Source organism: Pagrus major, chromosome 15, assembly GCF_040436345.1.
Source record: "Pagrus major chromosome 15, Pma_NU_1.0".
In the NCBI taxonomy this organism is placed as follows: domain Eukaryota; kingdom Metazoa; phylum Chordata; class Actinopteri; order Spariformes; family Sparidae; genus Pagrus; species Pagrus major.
Genome location: NC_133229.1, coordinates 3335882 through 3360125, shown reverse-complemented (window position 1 = coordinate 3360125; position 24244 = coordinate 3335882). Strand labels below are relative to the sequence as shown.

The 24244-nt window shown below is 38.9% G+C and overlaps 1 protein-coding gene across 1 annotated transcript; it reads left to right on the top strand.

The window, feature by feature from the left end:
- The first annotated feature begins 788 nt into the window (after positions 1-788).
- LOC141009600 (B-cadherin-like) lies at positions 789-23731 on the top strand. Its single transcript, XM_073482271.1, has 18 exons — positions 789-999; positions 2521-2635; positions 5941-6029; positions 6462-6677; positions 9182-9319; positions 10175-10330; positions 12127-12271; positions 12846-13018; positions 13651-13779; positions 14217-14402; positions 15163-15407; positions 17211-17353; positions 17507-17598; positions 17824-17956; positions 18148-18363; positions 19078-19208; positions 21732-21875; positions 22717-23731. Exons 1-18 carry the CDS (start codon positions 949-951, stop codon positions 22927-22929), a joined length of 2715 nt encoding a protein of 904 aa, XP_073338372.1. The 5' UTR covers positions 789-948; the 3' UTR covers positions 22930-23731.
- Positions 23732-24244: the final 513 nt, after the last annotated feature.

The following is a 24244-nucleotide window of genomic DNA, read 5'->3' as shown; positions in this document are numbered from 1 at the left end:
TCAACATTACCTAAGATCAACTCAATTTCCTAATACATCAGCTAACATTTTGCATGTTACCATGCTAATTTTATCATAGTAATACCTAATACCAATATTGTCTTTCTTTAAACCTATAAATGAAAAAAATCTTGAAATGATGACAAATAAATCAAATCAACGACCTGACCATGGTGACCCGGAAGAGGGCAGGACACACAAGATAATTAGCAATAAAAAAGAAAACATCAGAGTGAAGAAACATCAAATTTTAAATAGAACAGAATTAAGTAAGGCACTCATTTAGTCGTACAGAAACTGGGAACTTGAAACCTCTACTGGCTTTTAGGAGCTGGCGGGTGGTTTTCATTCTGGTTTCACACTAATGACCAAACAAGCACTGTCATGTTGTTTTACAGTAATGACTTTACAAATATAAAATCCTTTCCCAGTCCTCCTCAGCTACTGACCTATCTTTAGGTCGTCATTCTTGATAAACAACCACCATATCTCTAATCAAAACAGAGAACCTAAAACTGATCAGATATGTCGATATAAAAGGAATGTTTCGATTTTGAGAAGACAATTCCGGGATGTGAGTAGTATGTGTGTGTGTGTGTGTGTGTGTGTGTGTGTATGTGTGTGTGGAAGACGTAAAGTTGAGCTCAGATAGAGCTCAGGAAGAACACTCAGCATACTGGTTATGATGTGCTGAAGCATGAAAAGGAAGTAACAGATATGAAGAACTGATATGGTCACAGGAACACGGAAGTCGCGCACCTGTAAACTGACGTCATTCGCTGAAAGTACCTGCAGTAACTCGTCTGGCTGAGCTCACTCAGTTACTGAAACTACCTTCAAGAGACAAGACGAGGAAGCCACCACGAAACGTCGCGGAGGAATATATAAACAGTTCGTTTTCAAAGTTTTTTCACTTTCATAGCAGGAATATTGAAGACGTACAAACAGATGGGGACGGCTTGGTTCAAGCTTTGGGCCGTTTTAATCGTCGTTTTTCAGGTGAGAGTTCCTGCTGTCGTTAACTCTTGTGCCCAATCGGCTCCCACCCATTTTTGTGCTGCTCTTTTCTCTGTGTAACTTAATGATTAATGTTAATGTTGGTACCCTACTTACTCACAACGAATTGAACCAATTTAGTGTTTTTAGAAATCTTCGCTACTTCTGACAATTTGTGAAGTGAATGTGTTTTTATGCAGCGAGCAGCTTTTCACCTCACAGAAACATCTTTACTTTAATCAGTCGCACCACTTGCCGCGGCCCTGCCCAGTGTTTAAGTGAGCGGGCACCGCAGGTTGGGGCGGATATTAATGGCGAAATTGTTTGTTAATGAGGGCTCTTTCGTGCGTGTAACGAGGCTGAATCGAAGTGGAAGTGGTAAATCACATGTAATTTAAAAGTATTGTCGACCATAATTTGTCAAACTCCTAAAACACAAGACAGTTTCAATCACCATTTTTTTTTAGAATTGGAGTCTTCCTCCCCTCGAGGAGTCTCTCTCCACGGGCCTCGCCCTGTTCTGTTGATGACGTTGTCAGCAGGTGAAATTCCACTCCAACATGTTTCGGTTTGATCGCTTGTATAGCACGTTTGTCATTTAGCCACTTTAATTTTTAAAATGTTTTTGAGCACATAATAGTTTTTACAGAATCAGACTGAATTTTTGAAGATTGTGATTTAAGACCCCAGAGTTCCAGTGGTGGGACATACTGCTGAAGATAACAGGTTGAACTGAACTTAATTAAACAAATGTGCTAGTTGTAGATTTGCAGCTGTGAATTTGCTGCTTTTTCTGCCTTTCTCTTTTTAAATTGACTGCCTGCCTTTTGTGTGTGGGTCGACAAAAGTGACACATTTGAGGACAGGAGATCTCACTTAGTTATCACCTGTCTTGTATGTTTCACTGTTTTGTGATATTTCATAGACAAAACAAAAAATATTGAGAGATAAATTGATCAAGACAACATTCGTTAGTTACAGACCCAGATGGCTCATTGTATTTTCAGTTTATCTTCAGCAGTTGTGGATTAAATTTAAAGAATCACTCTTGTAGTTTAGGAGAATAAACGTTAATGAGCAGAGAAAGATCTTGATTGGCTGATTTTCTTCTGCCTGAACAAACTACATAACAAACTCTCTGTTTTCATGACTGAATAAACAAACTGACCTTAAAGAACAACACAATTTATACTGTTTTACTTAGTTTATATGTGGCGGACCCTGCCACCTTTCTAGCTTCGAACAGTGTTCTGGGACCTTATTTTCCTCTGAGAACAGTTTGGTGATTCACTTAGGAAAAAATAAATATTTCTGAGTTTGTATTTTCACCTCATTAACATTGTAAATATTCAAATTCCGAGTTCTAATTTCTTCTCCAAAACTACATAGACCCCCTTTAATGTTCATGAAATACTGTGTTTTGTTCACACAAACCGAATGCCACTGTGAGTTTCCTCAATAAAACCAGACATTTGCCAGACATCTGGATTATGATTAAATTAAAAGACATTTTTCCTCTCCTAGACCTCAACTTCAGCGACTACTGAGGAAACAACATGTGTACCTGGATTCAAGTCAAATATGGTAATGTTCAAAGTGGACAAAAAGCACCTGAGGGAAAACATGACACTGGGCAAAGGTAAGCACATTCTCTGAAGCTGTTGACTCATTAATGCACACCCAGCCATCTGAAATAATCTGTGTGGTTTTCATTTCCACTGTTCAGTATCATTATATGGATAATTGTTAGATTTCAAAATGTATTAAACACATTTGAGTTATGGAATCGAGACCTAAGTTGTAGTCACACATGTAACATACTCCTCTGCCTCAGATGGCCTTCTACAGATAAGCGGTTCACATTGTTCTCACTTAGCCCAAACAATGTCAGTCTTCAGCTTGCACTCACTCCACACCTCATGTAATGCTGTAGGGTAAAACAAAGTCCTCAAGCCTGTTTTGCAGGCCTCACCTTTTCAGATGTTGCCAAATACTCAAAGAAAGTCTTACTTGATTTTATTTTTGTGTCAGTTTGACTGGAATGGATTATGTATTTCCTATGTTTTCACTGGACTGTAACTTTGACAAATCGATTTTTTAAAATGCTACTGTAGTTTTGCGTGTTTATCAGGTCAGGAAAGTTTTCCACCATTTTGTTTTTGTCAGCTGTCTCAGCAGAATGCTGTGCTGTGGTCTAGGTGTTTGATTGTCACATCGTTGCTCATCTTTCACCAAGTTAAACTGCTGTAAGCCAGGCTTCTAGTTTGCTTTAGTTTGCTCGACGTAGCTTAAAGACTTTTTCAACAACAGTTAAGTTCTAACCTGTAGTCTTCTGAAAAGTATGAATGTAGAGGAAGTGTCTTTTGTGATCAGAAGAGACGGACTGAAAACAAATGCAGCGGTCAAGGTGAGCTTAAATATGACTTGACAGTGAACTTTGTGCCCGAGTGTAACTTGCCTGTTTCTTGGAGGAGGAGCAAACGCAGGCACCCAGACTGAAAAAAACCTGCTCAAATGCAGACTATCTTGTGCAGGGTCACCGGGGACTATCCCAGCATACATTTGGAGTCCACACTGACCATGCTGACATATACACTGTGCAAACTCATCTGGGACAACCAAATCAACAGTACAGTTGTCAGTTTGGTGCTTGGACTTGATCAGCTGTTTTATGTCGGCACAACCTGTTTTAGTGGCTGATGCATAATAATATCCTGTGTTTAAGTTCTTAGAAGGAAAGGGATGCCCCCTAGTGACCAAAGGACAACATCTCAAAGCTACATCACAAACATAAATGTACAATAATGTGTATTTTAAGGAGTAAATAAGGCCTGTCTTCTTCTTTTTATTGTAGTTGTAAAATTATAGGTCATAGAGACTAATATGAATTCAGTTATTTTCATACTGTATAAATGAAGAACAAGAACTCAATCAACAGAACAGGAACAAAACACACAACACTGACTCCATGTCTGGGGACAAGCTACCATGTGCTCTTTCACTGAGCCTAGTCTTGGTCTTTCTTGAATACTGAAGACTACAGCTGTCGGAACACATTTCGGAAGTCGCATATAATTTGAATAGTAAAACAAAAATCCAAATCAAATCCTGAAATTACTATTTGTTTTTATAAATATGTTGGCTTAAGTGAGGGAATCTTACTCTGCCGTGCCCATAGGAGAGGAAGTGCTTGTGCAGTAAGAGGGGAAAAAATGCTGAATGTGGTTTTTGATTGACATTAGCTAGATAGCTAACTTAACGCTAGGTAAACTCAATCCCATTTTCAGTTTTTACCCCCACCCATTGGTTTCATGTGACCCCCTTTGCTGCAAGGGGTAGTGTTTGAAATCTCCTATCAAATGGGACAACCCTTCAAGACTCTCATATACAGTATCATTAGTTGACGTCATTTCACCAAAACTGGCAAAATGGTATCTTCCACTGTGGTGGTTTCTCACTGTTGCAATCCAGGTATTATCACAATGCCATTTTTAGGAGCCTTAATGCAGATGCAGATGTTATGTTTGTGTAATTGGCATTTAATAATTTCAGTTCATTTGTTACACAGAAATTTACATAGATTAAGAAGGAAGTGAAAAGAATATTCACATTACTTCCAGGTTGTTGTATTCACAGTTCATTTTTACAGTAAGTTAAAATGTCTTAAAATATGTGGATAATTTGTTTTAAAATGTGTAAAATCTAATATTTATTGCATTTGTAATATTTGGAAGTAGGTAGCTATGATTATCATTTCCTAGTAACTGAGCTAGTTTATTTTGAAAGTCTTGTGAGAACAGTTTGGTTTTCCAGGTGGTTATCCCAGTGCAGTCAGGAAAGAGGGGAGTGGAGCCAGATAGTTAGGCATCTATCTGTCCAACCATTCTTGCTTCAGTAATTAATAACTTTTTGATTTTTTTGTGTTGAAGTAAAATGAGAATTATTTTTGATTTGGATGATATGTCAAGCTAAGGCTTAATTTTTTGGAAACCTTCACCATTTGCCATTTACCTGATGCAGATAAAAAAGCTTTGGTGCTCGCACCTCGTTCACAACTTCATGCTATCAATCAAGTCTTCAAATTAAACAGAACTGCATTGTTTCCAGCTGCTGACGTTAACAGTGCTTTATAGGCTAACATTAGCAAACCATGCTCATAACCTGCTAGTGTGCACTGATATTAGAGGAGCGCTACCAACTGCAGAAACTTTGCTGCTGGACTTTCGTTAAATTTGCCCTCAAAGAGGGTGATGCAACTTTGAGCATCTCTGGGTGACGTCAAAGTCCCTGAGGACTCAGGGTTTAAGACTTTAGGTGGGACACTGGGATTGGGCCTAACATTTAATCTAGGTGTTTGATTTTGACTGATTGAGCTACTTGAGAGAAAAAGGCTTGAGCCCACTTGTTGCCAACTATATTCTTTATCTTTTATTGTTGTGGTAGTTCAGAGTGAAAACACAACTTCAGGTATTTCACATGATAAACAATGATTTTCAAAAACAAAGTCATGGGGGGTATATTTGCAAGTCACACTAGTCCTCCTACTTATAAAATTTAGTCACACTGTGTGCAAAAATGGGGGCAAAAGCCATGTGAATTGTCAGTCAGGAACCCTGATAAACAACACACAAAAAGCCGAATGACAAAACTTGCTTAAGAGATCCATTAGGGACTACAACCATTGGATCAGGTCATACTAATCTTGAAACTGTGCTGATGGGTTGAAGATGTTTGTCCACATATTAGGATTTGTAGCTTCCTGATGTTGTATCTATGAATATGTATATGATGTAGATGCACATGTAATCTGTTGCTGTTTGCCTGGAAGAAGTAATGACACATTTGTGCAGGATGTGTGGTTATGTACTGAAGACTTTCAACTCTTTTCTTGTCTCTGTATGTCCTGCATTTCTAATGGATACATATTTTTCTGTCCTATCCTAGTGGGCTTCACTGACTGCACAGACCACACAAGATTTCTTGTCAGCAGTGATGACAGCTATTTCAGCATACAGACAGACGGTACATTGATGGTCAGTAAAATTTAACACTTGATAGTTAAACTAATTCTCATCTCTCCCAAATCGTCACACATCCTTTAAAGCCTGTATGATTTTTAAAAATGATTTGGGATTTGGTAGACTGCTTGGGTAATACAAAGTAAAAGGAGTGGAGAATTTTCTTATAGTACTATGAAAGATGTAATACTTGCATGTCATCGTGGTTTTCTTATTGGGAAACCAAGGTGATTTAAATATGAATTCTTGTTGCTGAACCCATCACAATTTTTTCCGAGATTAAGCTGAACAGCAATAACACTATTGTTGTCCACCGTTTTCAATCTACCCCAAACTGCCCCAGCAGTTAGTTTGCCCAAGTTAGATTGTGACATAGAAAGCTTTCTTAAATCTAGAACTGTTACTAGCATGTTCGCCTTTTCTGATAAGTGTATTTAATTCTTCCAGGTAAGGAGACCGGTTTTTCTTCATGAAGGACAGCAGGACTTCACCATCCACTCCCGGGACTCACAAGGTTCCAAAAGGACTCTTACTGTCAGGGTACTGCACCATGCGAATAAGCATGTGAACCACCACAAAAATGTTGAGCTTCACCATGGACAAAACAAACACCCCAAACATCAGTACCACCTTACTGAAGAGGACCTTGCTAATAACGCTGTGGTAAGATTAGAGACACTGCTGAAAGGGCTTTAGAGAAACTTCTAACCCCATTTGTAGTCTTAATAAAGCCCCTCTATGTCTTTATGAACAGGGAAAAACTCATTGCTTTCATAAACTTGCCATGTCTTTTTCATGGCTATAACAATATTATATGATGTGAACACTAGTGAGACGTCAATTTTCAAAGATTTTCTTGCACAGTGTCATTATTTTAGTATTAAAATGTGACTTGATTATTTATGACAGTGTCTATGTGGAACTTTTCAGCACCTATTTTGTTAAAGCCAGAGTAGATGATATGAAGGCTGCAATGAACTATCTCTGTAGTTTTCATCAGGGCTCTTTGGAAAAACATTATTGTTCATAAATATTATGGACAAATAATTAGTGTATTTGGTTATTCACTTTTTCATCATTATCTTGGCCTTTATATAAATGATAAGTACTTTTCACCCAGTCTCAGTGCCGGCCCAAGCCTTTTGGGGGCCCTGAGCAGAATTTGATTTGGGGCCCCCCTCCCACCAACGCAGAGTCACCTGTGCTTGACAATTATTGACACAGATGTCACACTATAATGTTACATTATAAATTGTATTAATACAGTGACTGTTTATGAACTATTCCCCCCCTGGGCACAGATGGATAAGGACCCCCCCTACCTTATTTCTACGAAAGTGGGTGCAAATGGGGGAAGGGGGGTCTGGGGGTCTGGTTGATGTGATTTCCTGTATTCTGGTGCATTTTTGGGATTGCCAGCTGGAGAAGGGCAATACCTAAATTCGTTCAGATTCATGGCCTTTTGCTTTTTGACTTAGTTACTTCACGCAACGACTTGGGCTTCAGGGCCCCTTGACCTCTTGGGCCCGGTAGGCTCATTCAGTAATCCATCCTTGCTCACATGCCACAAATGTTTTGGGGCTCCTGGCCTCTCTAGACCTCTGGCCCCCTGGGCTTGGTAGACCCCTGTATTAATATAGTTGTTATTTACACCAAATCAGTCACCTTTTAACCTTGGAGGGTACTAAAATCACAAATGTATTTTAAACTTTCATATTCAAAGTGAAGCACTAAGTGTGATTTACTGAACTTGAATTGAAAAATAACAAAATACAACAGCAGAGATTGCATTTGTTGTAAACAAGTGTGGCCAGGTCATAAATGAGGAGACCGGACACAGTAGAATAATTATTGTGGGTCTTTTATTCTCCGACTGCCATTTATAAAAGAAACAGCATTAACACTGCAATTTTGAGGATTTGAGGTAATCAGTATCAAACAAACAAAATATTTTTCCTCACTGTACGTCACACTGACGGTAAACCTCAGTTAGCTTATGAACTTCAAACACTTATCTCTGTGTCCCAGACATCTGCTCTAGTTAAAAGTGACTCTAGACTTGACCAGACAACAGTAGTGGCTCTTTCTGAGTAAATAAAATAAAAACAGAAAAACAAATCATCAAACTAATCATCATCTTATTTGCTGATACTCGTAACCATTCTTGTGCTTTATCGATGTTAATAGGGATATTTTTCACACGCGACATCAAAATACACACCTCATCAGTCCGTCTTTCACTCCCACTACTGCTACTTCCGTGTAGCTAACTCTGCACGGGAACGCCGTCATTTCCCATGATCCCCCCTGATCTCGCGCAACCTACCGCTGCGCCGCTCTTAAAGTGACAGTGTCACCTAAACAAAAAGAAACTAACACAGTAATAATTCCCTACAGAATAAGAAAACACTGTCTTAACAGTCTGAGAACAGTCTTGGTCTCTTGTTCACCTGGCTACACAAGTAAAAAATACATAAAAAAAAAAAAATCTTTTTTTTTTTTTTTTTTTTTTCCCTTGATTGGGACAAACAACATCCATTATCCAACCATTACCCATTATCTATCCATCCATTATCTATACCTGTTTGGGAGCAGGGTTACTTAGGGTTGTGTCTGTCCCAGCTGACCTTGATTGGGAGATGTGGATGATGCTAAGTGGAACAAAGTGAAATGTTGGACAGTTGCACGGCTGTGATGAGCAAATAAAGCTTTTTAAGCTAATGCCTGCAATAATATAGTGAATTACTTTGCAATTGGTTTATTTCTAGAGGTGTTCTGTACTTAAAGGGGCTCTATGTTGTTTTGTAGAACAAATTCAAACTCAGAATTGAAATTTTTTACAATATTAATAAGGTACTGATACGTAATCAGAAATATGTATGTTTTCCATAAGTGAATAAACAAGCTGTTCTCAGAGGAAAATAAGGTCCCAGAACACTGTTTGAAGCTAGAAAGGTGGCAGGGTCCGCCACATATGAACAGAGTAAAACATTATAAACTGTGTTGTCCTTTTTAAGGTTCGTTTGTTTATTCAGTCATGAAAACAAAGAGAGTTTGATTGAGTTTGTTTGGGCAGAAAAGAAATCAGCCAATGAAGATCCCTCTCTTCTCATTAACATTTCTTCCTAGCATAGTGCACCTTTTAATAAGTGTTTGTGTTTTCCCAGAGTACAGCCGATGCCGTGCCCATACTGCATTTTCCCAAGTCTGGTGAAGGGCTGAGGCGGAGGAAGAGGGAATGGGTTATTCCAGTCATCAGTCGTTCTGAGAATGACAGAGGACCCTTCCCCATCAAAATATCTCAAGTAAGAGGAATTAAAATCCCTTTTGGATTTGGTGTCAACTGAATTTTGAATATTTGTTTCAGTGTTCGTTTCCACTGCTGTCATTAAGCTGATTTCTTATCTATGTTTAAGCTTTATCTGATTTTCTTTTTTTTCAAAACTTCTACAGTATGTTCAAATGGAGCTACTAATTGTCTTGTCTCCCTCCCCACTCGCCCCTAAGGAAAGCATAGTTACAATGATTAACTAACCCTGTTAACTTGATATAAAATTAACTTTCTTGTTTTCTTGGATTAACAAAGGAGATTTCTTATGGCAATAATTTAATTATCTTGTTATGTGAAATGCAATTGTTTTTTTCATTCCAATAACGACGGCGCTAGTTGTTTTGAGGCATGCCATTGCTGACATGATGAAACAACACTGTTATCCAGACATCCCACAAGCACCGACTTGAGAGATTAGAGGATGTAGAATAGTAGCAGAATAGCAGTAGAATGAGTCTCCCTGTAATAAACCTTTCTCTTGCTTTGATTAGGAATTTCTCTCGTGGATCTCCTGATTTCCTAGTGATGATTGCACTTTGAGCTATTAATTAAGGACTAATTAAAAATAATTGTACTTTCCCATCCTGGTATTAATCTGCGGCGTAATATTATATTGGGATGGGGGCCATTTTCCATTTTCCATTTTCTGAAACCCCTGAAAATGTCCCTCTTTTCTCACATATTCATTAATGTTGCAGGTATGGCTTCTGTACCTCAGAAATTTAAATAAATGGCCTGCACTATTTCCTTACTGAAATGGTTGAATTCGCAGGATTAAAATGATTGTTCAGGTCAGAAATTGTTGTATAATCTGGTGTGTTTTGTCCAGATTCGTTCTAATGAAGATAAAATAAAGAAGATCTACTACAGCATCACTGGCCCAGGAGCCGATCAGGACCCTGTCGGTCTTTTCACCATGGACAAAGACAATGGTAATCTGTATCTTACTGAACCACTGGACAGAGAGGAAACATCCAAGTATGTGGTGCGTATCCTTTCTATACATATACAATCTAGACATAACAAATGTACAAACAAACACGCAGACTCATGACATGTTAGGATTTTGTATCATGTATCATCTCCTCACCTGAGGTTTTTTTTTCTTTTTCTCTTTTTGCCCCTATTTGTCAGGTTTTGTTGCATCGCTAGCATCTTATTTTTAATGTCTTAAAACTATCTTGGATGGAACAACAGTAATTTTAGGTGGAACAAACTGTAACTGCACTACCATCAGTTGGAAAATAAATTAAAAGAAACCTGGCCTTCCCCATTGTACCAAACCTGTGCTGAATAGTGACCCCTGTACTGAAATATGTGATGAACTGTGACTTTTGTGTCCCGTTACATCCCTACAGGTGGTGGCTTAAAGAAAAAATATATATTCATACCTTTTAATTAGATTCCTTCAAAGTCTTAACTACGTATATTAAAAGACTTGACAGACATTGATGTAAACTTCTCAGTTCATTGAAAAAAAACTACATCAAAACTGCATGACATGGTGACACAAACTTAAATGCTTTGGCAAATAAAAAATTATTGAATCAGTATAAGGGACGTCCCGATCAGGTTTTTATTTTACCCCGATCTCGATCTGAGTCATTTAATATTTAGTATCTGCCGATACCGAGTCCCGATCCGATACTTAGCCCTAACTAATATTTTCCTAGATAATACAGCTGCATTAAGAAAAATATATATTCCTTCAATAGGTTTTTTTATTTTGTTGAAACAAATTAAATACTTTCATATGGCTCTTTCTTATTCTGCATATCCTATTGCAACATTGGTTTTCTTTTTTTTTATTTTTAACAAAAACAACCAAGTAAACAAAGTCAGTAACTAAAAAATGTCTTTGGCTCTTTTCAATTTAACTGAGTACAGCTTTGTAGTAAAACGCTCATCTGTTAAATCACCTCGTAGGTGGTCACGAACTTGGCTGTACATCTCCGGTAAGGCGGTATCAGAAATGTAATGCTGAGATGGTAGGGCATACCGGGGATTCAAAAACTCCAGAAGACAGCGAAAACCCTGATCCTCTACCACGGAGATGGGCTGGTTATCCAGAGCGATGAATTCAATGACCCTCTCTGTAATATTTTTGGCCATGTCGCTGTCTCGAGGACATTTCTCTTTCCTTTTGAAAGTATCAATAGTGTTTGTTACTTCCGAGCCTTTGCCTGTATTGCTTGAGTGAACTCCTTGTATTCCTTTTTGAGTGTTTGTTTTTTATGCGCCGTATCAAATGTGTAGTATTAAATGCAGTTTTTTTGTTACCACCGTATTGCAGATGTCGCCGTTGGACTGCTTTTGCTTTCTAATTTAAAATATTTCCACACTGCAGACATTTTATCCGCAGGGTTGCCAGAATAACACTACATGCGTGTCTGCGTTCTGCTACAAATTGTGCTCCTTTACGACAGCTGACGTAAAAGTAATCGGCTTGTGGCAAAATTGCCGATCCCGATCAGTGAAACAATGCCCATATCGGTCCCGATCCTGCAGATCGGCTCGGGACATCCCTAATCAGTCTGTATCTTTCTGTTTGACCCATGCTCAATTCTGCAGATAGTTTTGTCCAAAATGCATTCTCAGGAAACTGAATGCCCACTGAATTAAAAACTGACAAGAGATTACACCAGGATCCTTTAAGGCATTGATTAATGCAGGCTGTAATCTCAGTATGGCATCGCTCTCTGCTGTAGTGATATGGAATGAAAGCATCTACATGGATCATTCTTGCATGCATTATCATAATATAAGTGTGTTTGTATGCAGTTTCAAGCGCATGCTGTGGCAGATGGTTCAGGAAACGCTGAGACTCCTATGGAAGTTATAGTCCATGTAATTGACCAGAACGACAACAGCCCTATTTTCTCTAAATCAACATACCTGGGAGAAGTTGCTGAGGCCTCACCAGAAGGTACTGTCACTGGATCTAAGCCTGAAAAAGATGTCCACTCTTGTTAAAAAAAAAAAAAAAGTCCACTACTAAGTGGATGTGCCAGTCCTGAATGAGACTTTTCTAATGTTATCTGTAAGTGGTCATCGACTGTACACTGTTTTATGTTTTGGGGTAATTTTAATCCACTATGGGGTCTAACAATTCATACAGTGCTTTGAGACCAGACTAAGGACGAAATGATTTAACAGACTGTGGTGTGCGTGGTATGTCAATCATCACATGCACTGTTAGGGTCCTTTTCCGACGCAGTGTGATTTAAGCTCTGCTCGCCACTAGGTCCAGTGCAGTCACAGCAGTGTGCAGAGTGGCGTACTCAGTCTGTGCTCAACGTAGGGATAAACCGCCATGGCATGGTGCAAGCCAGTGGAAATTATGAGTTTCAGAGGACAGTGGTGAGAGTGTGTTGTGTCTGAAAGGGGCTATAAGGTTGGAATGAAAACTAGCATACTCTTGTCTTTGTATGCCTCTATCTTGTAAAATACATCAAGAAGGTTCTGAACTTAACTTCCACTTCTTACTTCTTTTTATCCAGGTTTTGAGGTGATAAAGGTCGTGGCGACAGACGCTGATGAACCAAATAATGATAACTCAGAACTCCGTTACCGTATTACAAGTCAGGACCCAAAGTTTCCCAGTGACAACCTGTTTGACATCAACCCACACACTGGAGCCATCAGGGTCAATAGGGGTGGGCTAGACAGAGAGGTAAGTGCTTTGAAAACATATATTGCCTGTCTTGGCAGACTTTCAATGTTTATTTTAACTGTTGAAATGATCTGCGTTTGAGCCAGACTCCTGTTTTCCCAGTTTGGAACAAACACGTAAAGACCGACTGATAAGGTCTTTTCTTGAGTGTATGATTACGCCCACTGCTGTTTAAATGGAACAATACAATGACTAGGAGAGAGAGAGTACACTGCATTCCCTTTCCCTTGTTAGATCCATGAGCTTGACAGGCAAAACAATCACGTGATATGTTGGTACATATCATCACAGTCTCACAATGGTATCGCGGCATGTTTTCAGCACGATAAAATTGTGTGTATCGTAACTTTTCTGGCTATCATTCAACGCCATTAATCCAGAATAGAAGCATAGATTGTGACCATATTTAACATTTGGTACTGAATTGGTGACAATAATCTTGGGTTTCTACCTTGAAACTGTGGTGATTGTATTGATCGACTGTGATGCTGTGTTGAAAATGTGTGTGAAACATACATGTTTAGTGAGAAATGTCTTCAGGGATTCTGCTCCAACTAAATCTGTGAAATTAAGGCAACATATTTAAGCCTTTCAGTTGGTGTGCTAAACTCATTGTGTGTCTCTTCCAACAGAAATACCCTAAATACACTTTGGAGGTTGAAGCAGCAGACATGGTCGGAAGAGGGTTGACTGGAAAAGCACAAGTAATCCTTACAGTCACCGATAGCAACGACAATGCTCCATCCTTCACCCAGCGTTCCGTAAGTATAACATATGTCTTTACATATTTACTGTCAGAATTTACTGCACAGCCCCCTGTGGTTTAGCAACCGCAATGAGGCACAGCAGATCTGTCAAGGTCGAGAGTATGTATATGTCTATAGACAGAGAGAGATAGATAGATAATCACTAATAGATATAGATAGATAGTATATATTCCAATTGTAAATCTGCCACCATTATTCATGTAAACTGCATGCATGTAGCACAAGAATGAAAAGATTGACAGTAACAGTAACTTGGGGAGGAATGGCTGAGAAAACTCAGTTCCTATGTGATTATGTGATAAACTTTGAGGCTTTTTTGGTAATATAATTATGCTTATATCAAGCAAGGAACAACAACATACTTTTATGTAATCCTTGTTTCCCTGTATGTTTTACTCCCACACTTTCAAACATCCCATGCATTGTCCCAGTATGAGGCAACAGTTGCAGAAAATAAAGTGGACGCTCAGGTCGTCATGATGTCTGTAGAAGATGGCGATGACCCACATACGCCAGCCTGGAATGCAAAGTTCAAGATTGTTGATGGTGATCCTGGAGGATTTTTCACCGTGAAAACAGGAATTAACAAACAGGAAGGAATCATTTCTACAGCCAAGGTAGGAAGTAAACCAAGAATTCTTAAATTAGCCACTAGGGGTGGGCGATGTGGCCAAAATCTGTCACAGTATATGTAATTTTTATATCCAGGTAATGGTAATTAAGAAATGTTTTAAATGTCCATACCATAACATCAACTGCCTCACATACTAATAATAATACTCAATCTCCTGTTGTGAGAGGGCAACTCTGGACTTAGTGTTTATCTGGTCAGACGTGTTCTCACCCACTGGGAATACTCTATTTGATTTAGTAAGGGGTGATGTCAGGGTAGAGTGTACAGGAGGAGGACTTGTAATGATGACTGTTTTTATGTTATCAGTACTAAATGTATTTGGACGTAGGCGCAATATGGACAATAGAGAGGAAAGCAATATTCAGGCTAGTGGAATACCAAGAAGGTACACTCTGTGAAACTTCATCAACTTGCCCAATGCTTGCTATGGATTCTGACAGTGTTTGTATGAAAGGTTACTCAAGGGATATAGCTCCCGTGGTGCAAACAGAATTACCAAATCTCTACAGGTTGACAAAAGTCTACTGTTCTATAATGTCATATCGCCCCAACCCTACAAGCCATAATGTTGAAGTTGTGACATATATGTTGATAAATATTTGTTTTAATATCCTATTGCAGTTTTTCAAAGAACAATCTCTGTTATGCAAATAATACAAGTAAAAAATAAATTTTGGAAGGAATCTGGGTTTTATTTTAGTCTGATAAATTGTGTTGCTGTGCTTTTCCCTCCATTCATCCAGGGTCTTGACTTTGAGAAGAACAGCAAGTACACTCTGTTGGTTGCAGTGGAGAATGAGGTTCCTTTTGCTATTCCCTTGCCCACTGCCACCGCCACAGTGGTGGTGAATGTGCAGGACGTCAATGAAGCTCCAGTCTTTGATCCAATTGAGAAGCTTGTGTCAAAACCGGAGGACCTTCCTGTCGACAGTGACGTAGTGCAGTACACTGCTTATGACCCAGACACTGCACGTAAACAAAAAGTCATGTAAGCTCCGAATCTGTTGTGCCTTTTTACTTTTTGTGTTGAAGCAGAAGATTATCAATGCTAGAAAACAGGAAAAAGAAAATCATTTAATAAGCATTAGGTGACCCTCCCTCAATTATTTAACCTTTAGAAGTGCATGTTAAACAGAGAGTTTAGAGAACATGAGAAAACTTATGTAGAGGCTTGCAAAGCCTTCAATCTGTAATTCCCAGCACATCCTATGCACAGTACTTATATTTCTGCACCATGTAAGCAATCATGTAGTTATAGTCAGGCAGAAAACCTCTTGAGGCAATGGGACAGTAACGCACACTATGTAATTTCTGCTGCTAGGAGTCTCTATTAAAACCAAAAAAAACAAAACATTTTGAGAGGGGGAGCTAGCAGCTAGCTCTTGGGGAGAGAGTCTGGTGCAAAGCCTGACCTTGGGAGGAATAAACATCTTGAATCACATCAGATTCTGTTGTGATCCAGAGACGTTAGAGATAGCTAAACAGCTTTTGGGATCAAAAAGGGTATTTATATTCACTCCTGTTTATTAACCTGACTGCAGCAGCAATCTGCTAATGTGAGAAGGGGGAAACGGGTGTTCAGTGTGACTTTAGCCTTATTCGTAATGGACTTTATCAGGGGAACTCATGTGATTTGGAAATAACCAGCCCTCGTTTGTGTTTTGTGTGGCGCATTGGTGTCTTGAAGTCTGTATTTTGCTTGTATTTACAGACATTGTCTCCTGGATATTGTGTCAACTTTGTTAAATTTGGAATGATTTCACAGATCTGAACTTCCAGGATCAGTTACTCTAAAGCAAAACGTTGTAAAAACACAAACAAACTTCATTTATTTGAGCTACAACCTAATTTTCATGCAAACCAGCTGGACAAATTACATTGGTAGCTTTCACCACAATGACTTCACACATCCATGGTCTCCCCTTGGTTTGACTACAGAACTTTGGGGGGTTAGAACTTTGTCTTACAGCATAGTTGTTGACTGTTGTTATAAACAGAGATCAAATTTAATCATTGTCTAGTCATCTGACGGCAGAAAACAGTGGTTTAAAAAGAAATACAAATTATTTTCAAAGACATGACTATTTGCACGGGACTAATTTCACAGGACCTCTATGTTCTATGTTAATATTGTAGGCAATATTCTGTGTAATTTACAGATTACAGACATGGCAGATATGCGTGGGATTAAGATCACAATTATTACAAATTCCCAGAGGTCCACAAGTAATGCTAGTCCTGTGCGAATAGGCTTTTATCCTGGATTTAAACACACAAACATCGCTGTCTGAAAACGGCTCATGACTCAAGGATGAACTGGTTAGAATTTGGTGGTCAGAGCTGAAGGTCACTGTGAGCTCACAAAATACATTTTTGGCCATCTCTCAAGAATTCCTACAATAAGTACAATACATTTGACATACAAATGTCTAATGGGACAAAATAATGCAACTATGGCTCTTGATATCCACAAGGTCAGAGGTTAAATGCACTGTGACTCCATAATATTCTGCAAAAAAGGTTCTGGCTATTATTCAATGCCACATCTCAGGAACAGCAACTTGACTAATGCGGGGAGACATACAACTGTGATGAGATCATTTTAGTTTAGTTAGTTTTATGTGCAGCTTCCAAATAGATTCTGGAGCACTTAGCAAAAACTAAAAACACATTCAGTGTATATATAATAAATAACAGCTGCATGTCATTCAAATGATCTGGTCTGTGAACGCACGAGTGAGAAGCTTGTTAGTTGAACTCATCTTGCTTTGATTGTCTTGTTTATATCCAGGTATAGAATCATTAGAGACCCTGCTGGCTGGCTTAATGTGGGAAAGGACACGGGCCTGATCAAGGTGAAAAGTCCGATGGACAGAGAGTCCTCCTTTGTCAAGGACAACAAATACACAGCACTAATTGGTGCATTTGACAATGGTAGGTTGAAGGCAAAACTTACATTTGTAAAAACTCATCTTGTTTTCAGTAGTTTTAGGGCCAAAATAAGTTATTGAAGTAGGGATTTCCCTTGAACTAACTGTGTTTTGCTCTCCTGATGTGTGTTTATGTGTATGTCTGTCACATGTACAGATGAAGTCCCAGCCACAGGAACTGGTACTCTGGTGATCCAGCTTGAAGATGTCAATGACAATGCACCCACCATTGGGAAACGTTCAATCATGGTGCGTCTCCTTTCCCAAACATTTTAACAGTTGTCATGTTTTTGACTAATTTTAATCCAGATAAAATATAAGATTCACATTGACTGGGTTTTGTGTGATTCAAAGAAATGCTGTTTAAGACTAAATAAATAAATTCAAATCAGTAATTAAATACTAACCTAAGAAGTAATTGTAACCAAAAGCTAATGTGAGATAAATAGTTGCTTGAATCTGTTGTTTTCTCAGCTGTGTAACAAGGAGCCGGCTCCTCAGCTGCTGCTAGTAACGGATAAAGATGGAGAAGGCTTTGCTGCTCCATACAGCGTCTCCTTACAGGGCATGTCGAAGAACAACTGGACGGCTAGGATGAACGAGTCTAGTATGTAAAATTTTACAATTTTACAATTGGAAATGAAACCTTTTGTGCTACTTGGTGAAGTTATTTTTGCATATAGCAAGCCACAAACTAATGCCATGCAATCACATAGCAAGTCCCAGGTGAAACTCAGAGGTCCTTAATGGAATTATTGGTTATAAATAAATGTTCCTGTATTTTCCTCTTTGTTGCAGAAACGAGCATCATTCTGAATTTAGCCACTGAGCTGGAGAGAGGAATATACACTGTGGTCCTGAGGGTTTCAGACAACCGGGGCCTAGGGCAGACCAGCACCGTCCAGGCTGAAGTGTGTGACTGCAAAGGGGAACAAGTGAGCTGCAGCATACGTGAGGCAGGCCCCCCACTGCCTATAATCCTCGGAATACTGGGAGCAATCCTTTTGCTGCTCAGTAAGTTTTATAATTGATCGAGCTTAATCATGGAAGAATGTTTTATAATAATTCCTCAGACTGGAGATGTGAACTATAACTTGTGATGCAAATGAATTCTCTCTTTGGCTCCCAACTTTGGTCGCAATCCTGTAAGATATTTCACTCATAGTTCAGCAATACCAAATAAAAATCCTAACCTGCAACTGGATGATTACGTTGCAGTTAGAATACAATCAACCTGGGTCTGTATGACGCTGCCCAGCTGTGGGCAGTGACAAAAGCTCTGAATGCTCCAGTGATCTCAAAACTGCTGTACAGTTTTTGCCAAATAACATGAGCCGTACATTTCAGTATTATGATTATGTAATGTTAATTTGGGCTTCATACACCTACGTTATTGTGATGAGTTAATGTAGGCAGACAGTATATACCTACACTGACAGGTTTGAAGAATAAGGCTGGTTAATTGTTGAGCCCTATGGCGCACAGGAATATGACATGGCGGGCTTTGATACCAACATTATACCTGTTAGAAGATGCTGTACATTCAGTGTTGGTTTGCTTCATTGTTAACAATAAAAGTAACTATGGTTAACTCTTCTGCTAATGGGCTCAGTTCTCACCACTTGACCTTAGCTTTTGTTTTTCTGCTTGGTAGAAACGGGTTGACTTGTGGTGACTGAATCATGTGGGTGTGTTATCATATGCTTTGTTTGTTCCCTGTATGTTCAGTGGTGGTGTTGCTGCTGCTGTTGTTCGCGAGACGGAGAAGAGGGGAGAAGAAGGAGCCTCTACTGCAGGATGATGATATCAGAGACAACATCTATTACTATGACGAAGAGGGAGGTGGAGAGGACGATCAGGTACTTATGTCCTAAGGGTAAAAACCGACCCACTATTATGTGTAGTAATGTCTTGATACTAGGGCCGGACTCAGACTACAGGCGTATGGGGCTGATTTGCCCCTCCAGACAATTGGAGGACAAATCTGGGTGGAGAGCTTGGTTGGTCCTGGAGGTCGGCCCAGATTATCTGGTAATGTGAGGGGTGCACAGATCCAGTCTTAAACCTCCTGAACTGCTCCAGACTCAATGGAGGTAGCCTCAATAAATTTCAGACGTGATTGATATCAAGAATTCAACAACGCAATGGTAAATAACCCTAGCGGCTAACGTTAGCTAGCATACTTCTGTTGACTGGTTAGAAAATAACGCCTCCTGTTCTCACCGGAGATTGGACAGCTATGTTGACCGCCTCTCCACGGCCATTTAATCAACCAGACTTGTTTCTCTGCTTCTTTTTTTTTCCTCAGGTGAGAGTATTAACGTTACTACAGCGAGTTGTCTCCATTCGTTTTTTACATTTGAGATGACATGACTGTAGTGTGAGCATTGAGCAGTGACTGAACATAATGGGGAGATTGCAACTTATGTGGATTTTTTATTTACATCGCTCTCTTGCATTGAATCGTTTGTGAACACTAGGCTAACGTCAAGAGTATCGTGGAGAGAGGCAGAGATCAGCAGGAAGTCGTTAAAAAATGCATCCTGTAGTTAGAAAGCAGAAATCTGGGCCAATGTTTGATTTGATGAACATGCTGAGAAGCATGTGCTTTCACTCTGCAGGTGACAACGTCTGATATGCTAACACATATCAGACAGCATCATTCAGACGTTCTCCAAACATTAACTAAATAAATAAATAAACACAAGTCCAACAACATCCCTGCTTTTTTAAGCAGCTTCTAGATGTGAAAGCAGACGGGGCAAAAGACATTGACATGTTCACTGTTAGCTGCAAGCAAGGTGATGCAGCTTTTAATTTCTAGTGTATGCTCCCCACCTGTGGAATAGGCTTACTGAAAACCTGAGGTCTGCTAAAACAGTCTGCTAAAACTGTCAGCTCATTTAAATTGGGGCTTAAAACATTAATGCTTTCTGTGGCTTTACAATAAGTTGAATACATAACCTCTTAATAAAATGCAATTATTTATTTACTTGCTTTTTTAAATTGTCCTCAAAGGCAGTTTCTTTCATCTTAAAGGAGCATTTTGTAATTCCCAGCCACCTGCTCCAAACGAATAGGGGGAGTATGTAATGTTTATTTCAAACCATTTTTGTTATTTATTTGATATATGTTGGGATGTGATATATATATATCACATGTGATATATATATATATATATATATGATATATATGATATATATATATATATATATATATATATATATATATATATATATATATATATATATATATATATAGGACATGTCCCTTGTATCTAGTTACAAAAAAACAACAAAGTTGCTCACAAAACATTTACTTGAATTAAAGGGGCACTATGTAGAAATTCAAACTCAGAATTGTAATATTTACAATATTAATGAGGTAATAATACAAACTCAGAAATATTTATTTTTTCCATAACTGAATAAACAAGCTGTTCTCAGATTTAAATAAGGTCCCAGAACACTTTTTGAAGATAGAAAGGTGGCAGGGTCCGCCACATATAAACAAAGTAAAACAGTATAAAATGTGTTGTTCTTTAAGGTCAGATTGTTTATTCAGTCATGAAAACAAAGTTTGATTATTTAGTTTTGTTTAAAAAATCAGTCAAAGAGGATCTTTCTCTTCTGATTTAAAATTCTTCCCCAAAACTACAAAGTGCTCCTTTAAGTGAAATTAAAATACAATTCTTAGTAATACTAAAAATAAGACCAACCAGATCATGAATCTAAATACAATATTGTTATACTTGGTTTTGGTTGGATCTTTAGTTTTTGCATTGTACCTTGCATTGTCATAAAAATGTCAGATTTAATTCAAGTATATTGAGTAGAACAGATGGGGGTTTTTTTTATGTTAAATTAACTCAGATGTAAATTCAACTTTTTTTTATTTTGTTTTATTGGCTGTTTTGCTGTGTTTTTATACTTCAGCAATGTAGCCAGACTGTTTTTGAGACATTTGCCTGCGTGACACAAGTATGTCGGTGAGAAAATATTTTCCAAAAAGAATTAGTGCAGTGGGTTTTGTGAAACTGAAATTCTCCAATTTGGAGCCAGACACTGCTTCACCGATGTCTCAGAAAAACCAGCACAATTGTTCACATTAAGATGGCAACAGAGACCATGATGAGTGAGTAGGCTATGCTATGTTGTAGGACATTCATCTAATCAGGCTCTAATGTGTAATATACTGTTGAACTAGGCCACTTGATTTGGGGAAAATTTGGAAGTTGGGTGGTCTGTGAAGTTTTTTTTATTGGTTAAGTGGCCCTTGGTTTGAAAAAGTTTGAGAAACACTGTACTAAATGCACTAACAGATGTTTTTGTTCAAATGAAAATGCAGAAGCTTTTGCTCAACCCAAACATGTTCTCCCTCAGGACTATGATCTGAGTGTTCTCCATCGTGGTCTGGATAACCGCCCTGAGGTGTTCAGGAACGATGTGGTGCCAAACTTCATGCCGGCTCCTCAGTACCGTCCTCGCCCTGCCAATCCGGAGGAAATTGGCAACTTCATTGATGATGTGAGTCAAAGATTCAATATCTGATACAGATTAAAAGTTCGCATGTGAATGACTGCAGTATTGTTTACAACTGCAACTTTAAAGTGACAAGATGACAACTTGAAACTTATGAAGTGCTTCCTTCTGCTATGAACGTACACACACATTTTGTGGTCGCAAACACAGTCGGTCATTGAAGGCGCAGTGGCAGCTGTAGCCTTCGTTTCCGGTTACGTACTCCTATGACAGAGTGCACGGCCGAAGCTTTATGGCTGGCATCTAATTTATGGCAAGTGAGCACATTCCAGCAGCTTCTTCGAACACACGCTGCAGAAGCAAGCACCCGGCTCCCTCAATTCGTGGCACCAAGTTCTGTACGGTTTCCCATCTCCACCATTTCCTCTATCCAAGCGCCATTTGTTCTTAACTGCTCCCTCAAGTAAGGTTGTATCTTTGCCAGGTTTAATAAACGTTGCTTCTATTTGAGGCGAGTTGCAGGGCTACCACACCACACTCATGTTTCTTGGCAAGACCTGCCTACTCTGCCTCTGATTGGCTAGCACTCGTTTGTCGGCCTCATACATCAGTAGGTTGAACTAATCTTTGCTTCGCTGAAGATGATTGGTTATACCACATCAAAAACAAATCCTATCTCGACTTTTTTTTTCTTTCTAAAATAGTCATATGTCGGAAAGCCAGCACCACGCCAGGGTACATTAAGCCCTGTTTTAATTTGATTTGGTTTGATACTTGATGCATCATCCTCTCTATCTGCATCTTTCCTGACTTGATTCTGCAGCATATAAGAGAAGACAGGTTCTATGAAATGATAACATCGAGTATATACTCTGCTCCTCTGCAGAACCTGAAGGCAGCTGACAATGACCCGACAGCGCCCCCCTACGACTCCCTGCTGGTGTTTGACTATGAAGGAGGTGGCTCTGATGCAGGAAGCCTCTCCTCTCTGAACTCGTCGAGCAGCGGAGACCAGGACTACAACTGCCTCAATGAGTGGGGACCCCGCTTCAAGAAACTGGCAGACATGTACGGAGGAGGAGAAGATGACATGCTGTAAATGTACCAAAGAACAAACAATAGGGATGGTGGATGCACTATGGCTGTGTATGTTTTGACTGATGTAAGCATGAACTGATAAATTAATGTATCCCAAGGAAACAGCTGTCAGCTAAACATCAGTAGCCCCACAGATGTTTGTTTTTTCTGTATGTGGGCACTGTGGTTTATACCTTTCAGTCCAGTTCTATGAGCAGTTAACAGCCACTGCTCTCAAAAGCCAAAGGATGAGTTTGTTTTTTTATACATTAGTTACCCATTTTGAATGACTAAACTCTGCCTGCCCATCTTTTAGATCCCTGTTTGACTTCTAGGCTAAAGAATAATTATGCCTTTTGGTTATTCTCTGCTCATTTGGTTCTGGTGCCACAAAGTATGTCTCAATGTTGATTTTTGGATTTTGTGCAGGTAGTTTAGCCCTTCTTGTAGCTTGACACTGGATATGCACACAGATGCTTGCAGTTGCACTGGTAACATTTGTCATTTTGGCATTGTATGGTACATTCATATTTTCCATTTTTTTGTACTACTGTGTCAGTTAAATTGCTTTGTTTTTGTGTTTCTGTTTAAAATGACAAATGATCAAGATGAAATCTAGGTAGCCAGTCAACATCACACTGAGGATGTGGTCAGTAAGTGTCAAGTGTCAATCAATGCTTTTTTTAAAGAAATACTCTATCTGATCATTTGACGTCTTTAAGTGATAATGTCAAAACACTTTTTTGCAGTTACCTCCAAAGGTAAATTATTACAAATGATTTGTTAATTTTGAATTTTTTTATAAAGTTATACTAATACAATGATGGATTTGTTAATGGTCTTTTATTTCACAAACAGAAATTAATCTTTCACTAGAAGTGCTTTCGGCTGCAGATGTCCAGAATTGGTTGATCACAAGCAGTAGTCATTACAAAAGTAGAACAGAAAAAAGTATAGTTCAATAATCTCGACATGAAAATACAGTAGTGGAAGTTTAAAGTCTGGCACATGAAACCAGTTTCTCTGCCCCATTTAGGTTGCAGTCAAACAAACACGAATGCAGGCAAATGAAAATCACCTAGCAGGACTGAATCTGGACTGTGTAGGACATGGCTGCAATTTCGCCAGTCAAAGTTCCCCAAAGTTGGATTTGCTTCGCAACCGCGTGCAAATGTTTGGTTTTTGTCCTTTCTCGTAGATAGAATGGGAGGCGAATGTTACATCCACATGTCTGTGACCACAGCCTTATACTCTCCTGGCAATGAGTGGCCATATTCAAAGCATTTCATTCATCAGATCGGCAAAAATAAAAAGGATTGGTGTTTAATTCATTTTCT

Excerpts from the sequence above, each read along its gene's own strand:
- LOC141009600 (XM_073482271.1), top strand. The coding sequence starts at position 949 with ATGGGGACGGCTTGGTTCAAGCTTTGGGCCGTTTTAATCGTCGTTTTT. Across the intron at positions 14,403-15,162 it reads GAATCATTTCTACAGCCAAG|GGTCTTGACTTTGAGAAGAA; the intron begins GTAGGAAGTAAA and ends CCATTCATCCAG. Across the intron at positions 19,209-21,731 it reads GAGGTGGAGAGGACGATCAG|GACTATGATCTGAGTGTTCT; the intron begins GTACTTATGTCC and ends GTTCTCCCTCAG.